The 13,712-nt window shown below is 39.0% G+C and overlaps 1 protein-coding gene across 4 annotated transcripts in view; it reads right to left on the bottom strand.

The window, feature by feature from the left end:
• Positions 1-5,531: 5,531 nt before the first annotated feature.
• Positions 5,532-13,712, bottom strand: part of LOC147900144 (inactive poly [ADP-ribose] polymerase RCD1-like) — a 28,684-nt gene continuing 20,503 nt past the window's right edge. For 2 of the 4 annotated variants that reach the window (XM_087376705.1, XM_087376707.1), the window contains 2 exons: positions 6,141-6,257; positions 5,532-5,939 (listed from right to left, as the gene is read on the bottom strand). In XM_087376705.1, the coding sequence (XP_087232831.1) occupies positions 5,922-5,939; positions 6,141-6,257 (135 nt within the window). In that variant the 3' untranslated portion in view covers positions 5,532-5,921. The remainder of the gene's footprint in view (positions 5,940-6,140; positions 6,258-13,712) is intronic. The other 2 variants (XM_087376706.1, XM_087376708.1) reach the window with 1 other exon arrangement.

The raw sequence follows: 13,712 nt of genomic DNA on the forward strand, positions 1-13,712 counted from the left end.
ATGTCAGCGGAAAAAATACTAAATATTTTGTTGGAAAGATTTAAAATGTAGTCGTAGAGGGATTCAATCCCCCACCAACAAGAACAATTGACTCCACCTCTAAGAAAGAGCTCATGCTACGTTTTAGCGCATTTACTTTTAAGTTGTGAAATGCATGTTTTTAATATGCATGTATTAATAAGTCCAATTTCATCATAAGTGCAACCAGCAGCATTAGTAATCTATCTAAAAGTGTTCTTATGGGTTTTGTATATACCCATAATAAATGGTAATTTGGTGGATAGAGGTGTTACAAAAAATGCCTGGAGTTCGCTTTCAATTTTCACTTCTAAATTTAATGTATTTACTAATTCAAAATCTCCATCATTAAGTCTTTCGAAGGCCGAGTCACGAGCAAATTTTCGACACACCAATGCAATGTTATTAGAATCCTTGTCAATACCATGTATGAAAAAATGTTCCTTGAGAGTTCTCAAATTTTCCCAAAAATATTTATCACCCCATACATCTTTCATAAATTTCTTATGGTTGGGTAACTTTCTGTATTGGTTCCATAGCCAATCATAAGAGAATTTTCTAAAAGATTTTAAAGTAGCCCATAAGGAATTACCAAGTATGTGGCACAAATTTTTCCAAGCTTGTTCAAGTGCTTTATGAGCATCACGTATACAAGGCCTTTTAACCGGTATGTGGTTAAGTCCTTTTTTGAGCTCATGTCTTAATGGTTCGTAATCAATTATACTCAAATCACAAGTAACCGCATGATCCCTTTTTTTATCGATAAATTTACCAAATTTGTGGCATGAGCATTGTAACTCAGTATTATTGCAAAAGGTCTCTTTTGGAGAATAAATGTACCCTAGTATTTGTGGAGTTTCCAAGTTAACAAGATTTCATCAAAGAAAGTATTTTCCACTATCACTTTCTAAAAATTACAGGCATTACAACTTGAGGCCAAGAAATGATTTTTGTTTGACAAAATGAATGCATACTTTAAATTATTTCATGGAAGATATGTGTTAGTTTTAAAATATCTTATGCTTCCATGACAACTTTTTCTTTGATAAAATGACAATATAACTTGATGTAGCTTATTTTGGCATGTGATACTAGGTTCTTTGCCAAGTGACTTCTACTATAACTAAGTAGAGCATCAGTGGATCTCTTTAAAGAATTTCATTTTGTAACAGAGAGTTCTCAACCATAGTATTTCATATACAACATTTGTTAATCCTCTGATTTTTTATTCTATTGAAGCAAATTTTCATAGTTCATTGTTTTTCACTTTGCCATGAAATAGTTGGAAGAATATTTAGTGGTACATCTTCAATCATCCACACTACCAACCGAATCAGCATCAACATATCTGAAGAAATTCAAATTTGATAATCTATCATATTTTAGATTATAATTCCATGTGTCTTTGAGACATCTAAAAACTCTTTTGCTTTCATGAAGATGACTGTTTTTAGGATTTGAATTCATAGGCCAACTAATAAGAAATGTCTAGCATGGTGATTGTCAATTATGTCAAGATTTAAATGAGCTATCTATACAAATAAGAGTGTAAAAGTAGAAGACATTTTATAAGCCAATAACTTTATGTTTGATGCCTATTTAAATCCATATAAGTGTTTTTGTGGTTTGTAAATTTTTTTCTTTCTTCCGTTAGCAACAAATTCTTCAAGTTGTTACATGGAAATTCTTTTTTGAGAGAACCATTCAAAATTATATATTTCATGTCCATCTTGCAGATTGGCTTACCAAAGTGAGAGGCTAATGCAAGGTTGGCTTATTCTAGTCATCTTTACACTCGATGCAAATTCTCTTCATAGTTTGCTCTGTATTCCTATGAATTTTTTCAATTAACTCTTCTTTGTATTTATAAATTGTTCCATCTTGCTGGAGCTCTGGACATTATATACTCCCAACCCTTATCAAAAGGTGTTTCTCCTCTAGACGATCCATGAGTAACTGCATTTGATTCTATGTGACAACTATATACTCTTCATCCATAGCAAGTTGCCATTCTAGAACTTGAATTGCTTCTCTAAAGGATATCAATCCTTTTATGTCCATCACTTTGCTCATAAATGAAAATTTGCTTCTATAACTCCATCTTTCTTGTTTAACTTGTTGGATTCTTGCATTCCATGCATGTGATGCCTATTTAAATCCACACAAGTATTTCGTGGTTTGTAATCTTATTTCTTTCATCCTTTAGCAACAAATTCTTCAAGTTGTTGCATGTAAATCTATTCTTTGAGATAACCATTCAAAATTATATGTTTCATGTCCATCTTGCGGATTGGCTTACCAAAGTGAGAGGCTAATGCAAGGTTGGCTTATTCTAGTCATCTTTACACTTGATGCAAAGTTCTCTTCATAGTTTGCTCCATATTCTTATGAAAATTTTCAATTAACTCTTCTTTATATTTATAAATTGTTCCATCTTGCCGGAGCTCTCGACCCTATATACTCCCAATCCTTATCAATAGGCGTTTCTCCTCTAGACGGTCCATGAATGACTGCATTTGATTCTATGTGACAGCTTTGTACTCTTCATCCATTGCAAGTTGCCATTCTATTACTTGAATTGCTTCTCTAAAGGATATCAGTCCTTTTATGTTCCCATCACTTTGGTCATAAATTAAAATTTGCCTCTACGTTCCATCTTTCTTGTTTATTTGATCTCTAAGGATCTTATTAGCCTAACAATATAAGTTTTTGGAAGATCTTACATAGATGTTGCAATGTTATATCTTGCATTGTCTTTGTACCTCTTGATGATTACCTTTACTTATTTTTTCTCACTAATGTATTGAATGAATTTGGAATTTGATGGCAATGTGATGTTTTGGATTGTTGGACTAGAGGGTTGTAACACCAAATTTATTATAGGCTGATCAAAATTTGATGGTATTTCATTAATGGTAACATCTCTTGATTTCACTTGGCTAGGGAGAAGGTGTGCCTTGGACTCTTCACTATAGCCTATGAAGACACACATGAGAGGTTTGAGATCAAGTCTATTCATGAGTTCATCTAAAATGTGAGCATAGGCCGAGCCAAATGTTCTTAAATTGTTTGAGGTATTATTAATGTTTTGAAAGATTGTAGTACCCTTATTCATCAAATAGACTAAGAAGGTCTAACAACTTTCTTTTTATCAGAAATGTATCTAGCAGATTTTGCAATGACCTTTCTAGTGTGTTTGCAAGTCCATTGTCTTTTCATGGCATCTGCAAAATGCATCGGACTCGTCTGATTTTATTCTATGGTCAAATTAGAGGATTTTGTTATATTTGCCAATTTTTTTCATTTTATTTATATGGATGTGAATTCCTTAGAAGGAAATTGTTGAGACGAAGGTGTCCAGTTTTCAATTATGTAGGTACTAAACATTCCATATGCACTACCATATGTTTTGGAAATTTAACTTTCCTTTTAGAAATTGGATGTGAAATCCTTAGAAGGAAATCGTTGAGATGAAGGTGTACAACTTTCAATTAGGAAGATCAATATTTGAATGAAGACCAATATCCTTAGAAGGAAAATGTTGAGATGAAGGTACGTAGTTTTAAACTATGAATATCAATACTTGAATGCTTTATATTTTTGCTGTATAATTCTTGTGTTTGTAATAAGTTCAACTTTTTGTCCTTGTCAACAAAGTATTGATCTTACAAAAATTATGGTGCATTGGAACGAAAGTAAGTCACAATTAGTTTCACCTCCATCACTCAAGGCAAATAGGCAAGTCACCTAGAATCACCCAATGTGCCCATAAGACTTTCGGCAAGTCACCTAGAATCACCCAATGTGCCCATAAGACTTTCTTCTTTCAACCATAGTTGGAACAAAATATCATCCTTCACCAATATTGTACCCAAGAGTTGCCTTCCTATGCAATGGATTGCAATGAATATCACAAGACTTGTCTTACTATGGAATGGATTGCAATGAATACTTTCTTTTTTATTTCCTTTCAAATGATGTTTTGAAAACCAATCCTTTTGATGTTAATTTGGAAACCCCTTTGCTTCTTTCTACAATTACCTTGATGATGATGATGACCCACAACTACTATTAAAATCTCTTCTTTTTTTGGGAGCAAAATTTCAACATGTTTTCTAGGACTAATGCCTCCAGCTTGACTATTTTTGCCTCAATTGTATTGATCTCTAATACTTCCTATATAATAATTTGTTTCTTGGTAAGAAATGTTTTCCTTTACCTTTACTTTGTCTTACATTGGCTACATGATATGATCACAATGATCTTAGTTCTCAGCCTCAAATTGGATGCAAAAGCAAATAGCGTGATGCAAATTGTTGGGATGAAGGTGCATAGTTTTCAATTATTAAGATTTACATTTGAATTTGCTGTGGATTTCAGAAATTTTAGAAAATGGGATTGTAATAAGTCTTACATTTTGTCCTTGTCAACAGGCATTGGGAACAATAATCACAATTATTTTCACCTCAATTGCTCATGGCAAATATGAAGTCACCTAGAAAGCTTGGGAAAAAACTAGGGTATTGGTAATATGAGGGATTGGAAACAATAAGCACCTCAATCACGCATGGCAAATATTGTCATGGCTTGGAAATAAAGAAAATATTGTCATGGCTTTGAAATAAAGGAAACTGTTTAGGTCATTGGGTATTTACCAGCATTCAAAACTCTATAGGCAGTTCATTTCAATTTAAACTATTTGCATAAAACCACAGAAAAAGGAAATTTTTATCTCTCTACCTAAGCATGTTTTTTTCTTTACCTCATCTTGAAGAAAGTTCAAGGTTGCTGTGAAGTTTTATGCGATGTTAATGTTGATCTTTATTTGTGCTACTCTAAAGGTAGTATCTTTTATTTGTGCTACTCTAAAGGTCAAATGTTGAGCAACTCAAAAGCATGGAAATAAGATAGTATTTTAGTGCACACCAGAAGCAAACCATAAGATTTAGAGGGGAAAGCAAGAGATGTAAAACAGAGAAAGAAAACAAGTACAAAGACAAAGTGAAATGTTCTAGTTTTGAAGCAAACCTGTTACCTCCTCTCTCCCCCCCCCCCCCTTTGAGAAACCCCTCCCAGACTCTCCTGCTTGCCAGCCTCCCTCCTCTTCCCCTGCCTGAGTACCTCTGTTTCGACTCACCTGTCATTCAGCCTCTCTGCCTGCCTGCCGCCCCTGTCCTCACCCTTTCGATGCCTCTCCCTCTCCTCTCCTCCCCATTGGGGCAGTCACTCTCCTCTTGTTGCTTGCTGCTGTTGCTACCCGTCACTGCTGTTGTGTTGCTCTCCCCCCACTACCTTCCAAGGATAATTTGAGGCAACACGTACCTCCCTACTCTGCACTCTCCCTGACGTCTAGGGTGTACGTGAGTGCAGACACTTGCATCTCTGTACACTAAGAAAAGAATGTAAGAACTTCCTACTTAAAAAGTTGATAAAAAGAATCAACCCTTCCACGAAGGGCACCAAATCTGATAAAGTTCTGACTTGATAATCAACCCTTCCATGGACAGCAAATCTGATAAACTTTTGACTTAATATTTCTGAAATCCAAGGACCATGAATCAACCACTCCAAGGATACTGAGCTTGGACGAAACCCGAAAGGATAGTTGAATTTACATTCTATAGCAAGGCAACATTGATAGTCGACAAATTGGTCATAACATTTGCAGCAAAACTACCACCGGAGTAAAATGCCAATCTATGGACACAGCTACTGCTGACAGCTTAGGCAGGCACAACCACAATGAGCTGGCAACAGTCTAACTATCACACTTTAAGTTGCAGTCCTCTTAGAACAAGACAGTGTTTGAAATCGATAAGCCTTTATGCTTAGAGTGCAGATGACTCATCCCAGTCAAAAAAAAAGGTCCAGGAATGTACTACGCTCAAAGTCTGTCATTGATTTTAAAGAGCCTGCATCTCCTTACAACCAAAATAGTACTGTCCACATTAGCAAGCCCCAAGACTAAACAAATTGAGTTAACCCATCCAAACACAAGGGCTTCACTGAATCTTTGTTCTAGCACGTGACCTTCCGTAAGACCAAATAAGTAAACAGCACTGACCATTTAAAAAGCTTTCAAAAATCCTTACAACATGAGTAAGGAAGACAACCACACTCACCTCATTGCTCGAACATTTGTCTTCTTTTGTGGAAGGCATTGTGACACTCTCTTTCAGCTGTGGTATTCCAAGATAAGGACATGCATCCATTTTGGTCAAGCTTTGGTTTGCCTTCTCCTGCAATAGACAATCACTTTCAGTGAAGCTGCTATATGCAACATCTCAAGCACCCATCGAAACATATATCAGAATGTCCAATAACTGATCAGATTTTCAGAACACGTTCAATCCAAAGCTAGATAAACTCACAAAAGAACATATTACTGACCCATGATGGTCTCATTCATGCACTAACTCTTCAAGTTCACCAATTTGAAACATCATGGTGCATTTATGGATAATTTTTGGCCTAGCTCTCTCTATCCCATGTGCTGACATATCGATGGAGAGGCATGTCTTATTATTTACATCATCAATGGGAAGTGTCCAAGAGCAAGGCATCAATGCACATGCAGTCGATCGGACCGTTGTAGGAGCCGCACAGTTTGAGCCAGTCAAGGCAATTAGTTTTCCCTACTTCTTGAGATGTAAGGAGAGTTTCTTGAGTGCGGAGCAGTTTTCCCTACTTGGGATTAAGGAGAGTTTGTGCAGAATGAAAGAGCTGTGTGTGCTAAGTCTTGTAATGAAGTTCTGTAGCAAGGCGAAGTTAAGTTATGTATTATTTTTCTGTCTTTCTGTGTAGTAAAGTCGTAGCTTCGACCTCCTTCCCAAGCCTGGATCAGTACTTGGCTTAGATTGCCCATAGGAAATCTCTTAATTATATCCTTGCCAGAAAGGAAAGGGAAATTAAAAGTGCACCTGAGCCAAAGAGTCCAATACACAGGCATCACGACTGTTGCTCATACCAAGCATGGGCATTTGGCCCTATCTAGGAGGGCAACAACCTGGCCAACCAGCTCACCATCTTGGAGAGCTGATCTATTGGCCAATATGAGAAAGTCTCAAGGCCATGTTCAACAATCCTGTGGATGTTTTAAAGCTTCCAAGAGGATGGAGGAGCATAATTGTGGTGTTCCCATTGTAATAAGTAATTACTCAAGCTGAGTGGCCTCATCTGTCTTCACTGGGAAGCACAAGTTCATCAGCTGCCTTGTTTCAGGGGCAAGACATATTGCGGTAGCAGTCAGCCCATAATTGGCAAACTAGACTACCCCACAAGTACTTATGAGATGCGCACAGAGAAATATTATGCATATCAAAATATAAAGCAAGTACAAGGATATGAGCACCTACACGGAGTACAAGTTTATGTATTGCTCCATGAGGCATGCATCCAGAATATCCATTTATACTACGGTTCTATACTTGAATTGCTTGTATAGAAAGCCTTTCTTTTTCCCCTTCAAAACGTTGGAAAGAGAAAGCACAATGCACACTTACTCACAGATAAAAGTCTGAAATTTTAGAAAGGATCTCAGACCCGTCAACAAGAAAATGTGGCCAAGATACATCATACACTCTTTTAGAACTCACATTTAGACATCTTCGCAAAAATTATTTCCCTTTGACGAATAGTCAAGGCTATCTTCAAATACATAATATGCTCAGACAATCCCTTACTGTAGATGAGTGTATCATCTAGAAGATAACGACAAGATATGGACAAAATATATTGTTATAGTCGAAAATAGTAGGTGCATTAGTGAGTATAAATGGGAAAACTAGGAACTGTAGAAACCCCGTTTTAGAGGCATCTTCTTCTCTAATACAGATCTAATCGTACCCCACACGAACATCCAGATTGGTGCACCATGTAAACGATCTATGAAGTCATACATCCAAGATAAAGGATATTTATTTGTATGTATATGCCTTCATAAGACTAGAATATATCACATTGAAATTTTTATAAAACAAGTGAGGACAAAGCAAAGACAGGAGTTTGTAAAGCGCCTTACAACAAAACTGTGAGTAAATAAGAAAAATAACAAATACAAATAACTTAGTAAGCCAAGCTACACATATGTCCTCATCAGTACCAAATCATAAGCTGCCATCTGGGTTTCAAAATATTCTGGAATCTCTTGGATAAACCCAGTGCTTCCTAAGCTTTGAAATCCCAACCTCAAACACACAAACTTTGATAGCAGAAAATGAAGATACAAAGAAAAAGAAATGTGATATACATACACATACACATATACATATATGTATGTACGTACATACGTAGAGAGAGAGGAGAGAGAGAGAGAGAGAGAGAGAGAGACACACACACACACACACACAATTAAATTAGGTTAAATATCCACCATCCAAAAAAAAAAAACTAAAGAACCTCGTTCTAGTAGCGAGGAGACCACAATAGCGCAAAAGGTAAGAAACGTGTGTTGCAAGAGGAGAAGATCATTGGTATAGGCTTGCAATCTCTTACAAATTATGAGTCACTCAGCCTGAGGAAGATTTCAAACTCACTTCAGCCCGCACCGCTGAAGTTCTCTTAAAACTCTTGGAACCAGATACATGGCACGCAAGTAGGCCTCCACAACAATAACTCAACGAACCTCTGTATAGTTCATCAATAAGGAATGTGCACCGCAATGATTAAGCACCTCCTCCCTTGCAAAGGTCGGGGACAAGGAGCATAGCCATTTACTGCAGTTGCTGTTGCTAGCCCACGCATGAAATTTAAGATAACACCTAGGCCACAGTATGATCAGCTGCGGAGGGGCAGCTTTGCACTCCCTCCATATGAACAATCTATTCAGCCCTCTTTGCTTGCCTTACGTGCTCGTCGACTTGGCTCTTGTGCTCTCTTGAACAATACCATTCTATCCTCACAAAGAAACTCTTGCGTCCTCTTATCCTTGTCCCCATTCTATTCTCTTCTTCATTCTGTCGTGGCCAAAGAACAAGCAGAAAACCGACAGGTAGATGAGCATGCAAGCTGGTCGATAAATAGAATGGAAAATTTGCATACTCGCATGCCCTCATGCATACCACCAAGCCTACAGTCCCATTCTATTCTCTTCTTCATTCTGTTGTGGCCAAAGAACAAGCGGAAAACGGACAGCTATATGAGCATGCAAGCTGGTCGATAAATAGAATGGCAAATTTGCATACTCACATGCCCTCATGCATACCACCAAGCCTAAAGTAAATCTCAATTCTTAACCTTTAAAACCACAAAGCATTAGGAGGACCAAATCGGGGGCTGGCGAGCTGTAAATCCAGTATAAAGGATCCCCGTTTGAGCCTGAGATGCCGGCTGCATACAGCCCCTAAGTCACCAAACATGGCATAGGCCTGTTCAAGGGCATGGCATCTCAAGGAGCCCATCCCAAGGGATCCCTACAAATGTGTCAACACTCATATATATATACTCTCCCAGGTGAGTTCTTTTTAAATCAGCTTATGTGAAAAATTGGAGACTTTGATTCTATTGGGCAGTTGCAATGTGTATTCAATTGCCAACCACAAAATCAGGAAGATACTTTATAATGCTTACCTGTATGCATAGTCTTGGGATCCTTGGCGATTTGCAGATAAACCCTGATGCATTCCTTTGGAATGTGAGGTGTTCTCTTCAGGTTAGCATAGTATCATGTTCGACCTCAAGAACTATGCATACGATCCTTAGACGGAATGGAGTGCCAATAGGTGCCAAAGGAAACGGGGAAGTAGATCTTCACACTAGCACTTTTGCATCTCATTATCTATTAAAGGGACCTCTATCTGGCTCATCGTGGGCTGAGTAACAACTAAGGGGATGTGGGATCAAACCCTAATCGAGTTGCCACCACTTGGGACATGGGCTCTTTGGCCCAAAACAACTTATTGGAGGAGGTAGTCATCTCTAATATATCTCAAGTTTCAATGCCTAGCAAGCATTATAAATGTACTGATCAAAGACGGGAGGTTGAAGATCAACGACTTATCCAAACTACAAAAAAGGTGGTGCAGAGCGCACTAAGGGGGGCAGTCAAGTTACATTCCCAATATACAAATGTGAACAAGGCAAGGTAAATGCAATTTCATGGAAAGCAAATTATATTTCGCGTTGGGTATGTAGGAGCACTTGTCTAAATCCTCAAACATTGGAGCTGTATATGTACCGGTACTAGGTCCCCAGTGGTCTCAAACAACTATGTGTCACCCTCTTGCACTCATTTGGCCCTTGAAGAAAGGTATGGACGCCATGGTGAGTGTGGTTATTGCTCCTTGAACATCTTACCTCTTATAGAGGCATGGTCTCATCAATGTCCATCACTTATAAAAGGGGATCTCCCCCAACGACTAGATTTGTTAGACCGCTTGTCTCACATCCTGCCCTTGGTAGAGATCATTAGGGATCATCACCCTTTTTGGGACAGTTTCCATGGGAGCCGCTCCAAACGTAGAAAACTGGGAAGAGTGGTCTAACATCATCATGCACCTCTAGCTCCTCCACGTTCAATTGCCCAATCTCCAACATAGAAGCACTCCAATCTCTTTAGTAGTCTGTGTTTTCCAAAGGAGTATCTAAGGCAGCCATGCAACCTAGTGAACATTAGCTCCCTCCAAGGATTTGTGCCTCTGATACAAAAGATAAACTGCTCTAAGGGGCCTCTCTCCAATAGGGGGAGCTTTGTGAAGGAGGCACTACCTAGCTTGTTGTTAGCATACTCTAGGTTGTTGAAGTCACGCAACAATAACCTATAAGTCTACATCCAAAAAGTAACTCCTCTTTGTTGCTCATATAATAGCTTGTTCACCCATGAGCTCTCCTTAGTCGAACACATCAGGGAGAGGCCTAGATATTGATGACCGGCATACCACCAAGCCTAAAGTAAATCTCAATTCTTAACCTTTAAAACCACAAAGCATTAGGAGGACCGAATCGGGGGCTGGCGAGCTGTAAATCCAGTATAAAGGATCCCCGTTTGAGCCTGAGATGCCGGCTGCATACAGCCCCTAAGTCGCCAAACATGGCATAGGCCTGTTCAAGGGCATGGCATCTCAAGGAGCCCATCCCAAGGGATCCCTACAAATGTGTCAACACTCATATATATATACTCTCCCAGGTGAGTTCTTTTTAAATCAGCTTATGTGAAAAATTGGAGACTTTGATTCTATTGGGCAGTTGCAATGTGTATTCAATTGCTAACCACAAAATCAGGAAGATACTTTATAATGCTTACCTGTATGCATAGTCTTGGGATCCTTGGCGATTTGCAGATAAACCCTGATGCATTCCTTTGGAATGTGAGGTGTTCTCTTCAGGTTAGCATAGTATCATGTTCGACCTCAAGAACTATGCATACGATCCTTAGACGGAATGGAGTGCCAATAGGTGCCAAAGGAAACGGGGAAGTAGATCTTCACACTAGCACTTTTGCATCTCATTATCTATTAAAGGGACCTCTATCTGGCTCATCGTGGGCTGAGTAACAACTAAGGGGATGTGGGATCAAACCCTAATCGAGTTGCCACCACTTGGGACATGGGCTCTTTGGCCCAAAACAACTTATTGGAGGAGGTAGTCATCTATCTCAAGTTTCAATGCCTAGCAAGCATTATAAATGTACTGATCAAAGACGGGAGGTTGAAGATCAACGACTTATCCAAACTACAAAAAAGGTGGTGCAGAGCGCACTAAGGGGGGCAGTCAAGTTACATTCCCAATATACAAATGTGAACAAGGCAAGGTAAATGCAATTTCATGGAAAGCAAATTATATTTCGCGTTGGGTATGTAGGAGCACTTGTCTAAATCCTCAAACATTGGAGCTGTATATGTACCGGTACTAGGTCCAGTGGTCTCAAACAACTATGTGTCACCCTCTTGCACTCATTTGGCCCTTGAAGAAAGGTATGGACGCCATGGTGAGTGTGGTTATTGCTCCTTGAACATCTTACCTCTTATAGAGGCATGGTCTCATCAATGTCCATCACTTATAAAAGGGGATCTCCCCCAACGACTAGATTTGTTAGACCGCTTGTCTCACATCCTGCCCTTGGTAGAGATCATTAGGGATCATCACCCTTTTTGGGACAGTTTCCATGGGAGCCGCTCCAAACGTAGAAAACTGGGAAGAGTGGTCTAACATCATCATGCACCTCTAGCTCCTCCATGTTCAATTGCCCAATCTCCAACATAGAAGCACTCCAATCTCTTTAGTAGTCTGTGTTTTCCAAAGGAGTATCTAAGGCAGCCATGCAACCTAGTGAACATTAGCTCCCTCCAAGGATTTGTGCCTCTGATACAAAAGATAAACTACTCTAAGGGGCCTCTCTCCAATAGGGGGAGCTTTGTGAAGGAGGCACTACCTAGCTTGTTGTTAGCATACTCTAGGTTGTTGAAGTCACGCAACAATAACCTATAAGTCTACATCCGAAAAGTAACTCCTCTTTGTTGCTCATATAATAGCTTGTTCACCCATGAGCTCTCCTTGGTCGAACACATCAGGGAGAGGGCTGTTCTATCCCATGCCGGTCATCAATATCTAGGCCTCTCCCCGAGAGAACGTGCCCACTCTACAAATTACAAATACCTAATCCGATGTAAGGGTAGGTCCACGTATAATGATACTTGGGAGAGCGTAAATGGTCTTAAGAAGCGATTCCCGACCTAATATATACCTTTGTAAGACTAGAATATATCCAATCGTACAAATTCAGATTTTTGTTGTTCTAAAGACGAAATTTCTACAATGAAAATAAAAGAGAAAACGAGAAATGAGCTAACAAAAAATTTTGCAGAACGAAAGGTAGACACACTTAGCAAGCAAAGCAATCGTCATCAATCCCAAGCATATGCTGCTATAATGGATTCCCGACTTTTACAAGGATTTGTCCCTCTCATGCAAAAGATAAATTGCTCTATAATGGATTCCCGACCTTACAAGGATTTTGTGCCTCCCATGCAAAAGATAAATTGCTCTAAGGGGCCTCTCTCCACTAGAGGGAGCTTTGTGAAGGAGGCACTTCCTAGCTTGTCTTTAGCAAACTCTAGGTTTTAAAGTCACCTAAAATAACCTATGAGTCCATCCTCATTATTGCTCGTATGATAGCTTTTAAAAGAGCTTCGTACTAATCAAAATATATACTTTATATCATTCCATCCCATGCGGGTCATCAATATCTAGGCCTCTCAGAGAGGCCTCTCTCTAAGAGAAGTGCCTACCCTATAAATCACAATACCTAATTGGACGGTGAATAGTCTCAAGAATGAGTACATATATTCTCATTTACTTCTTATAAATAAATCTCATCGTGGCCCTTTCTCAATCGGAAGGCTCCTTGCCAATGAGGAGTTTGATTAGAGTTTAGTGGAATCTTCTGACACAATCTCATTAGGGTCAAACCACAATGCAAAGCGAAGATCGAGTGTTAGCCATTATTCGCGCACCTAGAGCTTAACTCCCCATAAGCTCAAACCAAGAGTCCACACATTGTTTAGACAAAAACAAATCATGCATCAATACCATAGTCACCCTCGAGTTGAAGACTTAGGGATACCCTCAAGAGGTAGAACACCCAACAAGGCCATCCCACCATGACATGCTTTGAGGCGTCGCGCGAAAGTTGAACTGAACGGCTATGATCATCGTTTGTTGCCACTCTATAAAAGCAATAGCAAGATGCAATATTGCGA

This window comes from Dipteris shenzhenensis, chromosome 7 (genome assembly GCF_047967505.1).
Source record: "Dipteris shenzhenensis isolate YYH24624 ecotype China chromosome 7, Dip_SZ_1.0, whole genome shotgun sequence".
NCBI classification, from domain to species: domain Eukaryota; kingdom Viridiplantae; phylum Streptophyta; class Polypodiopsida; order Gleicheniales; family Dipteridaceae; genus Dipteris; species Dipteris shenzhenensis.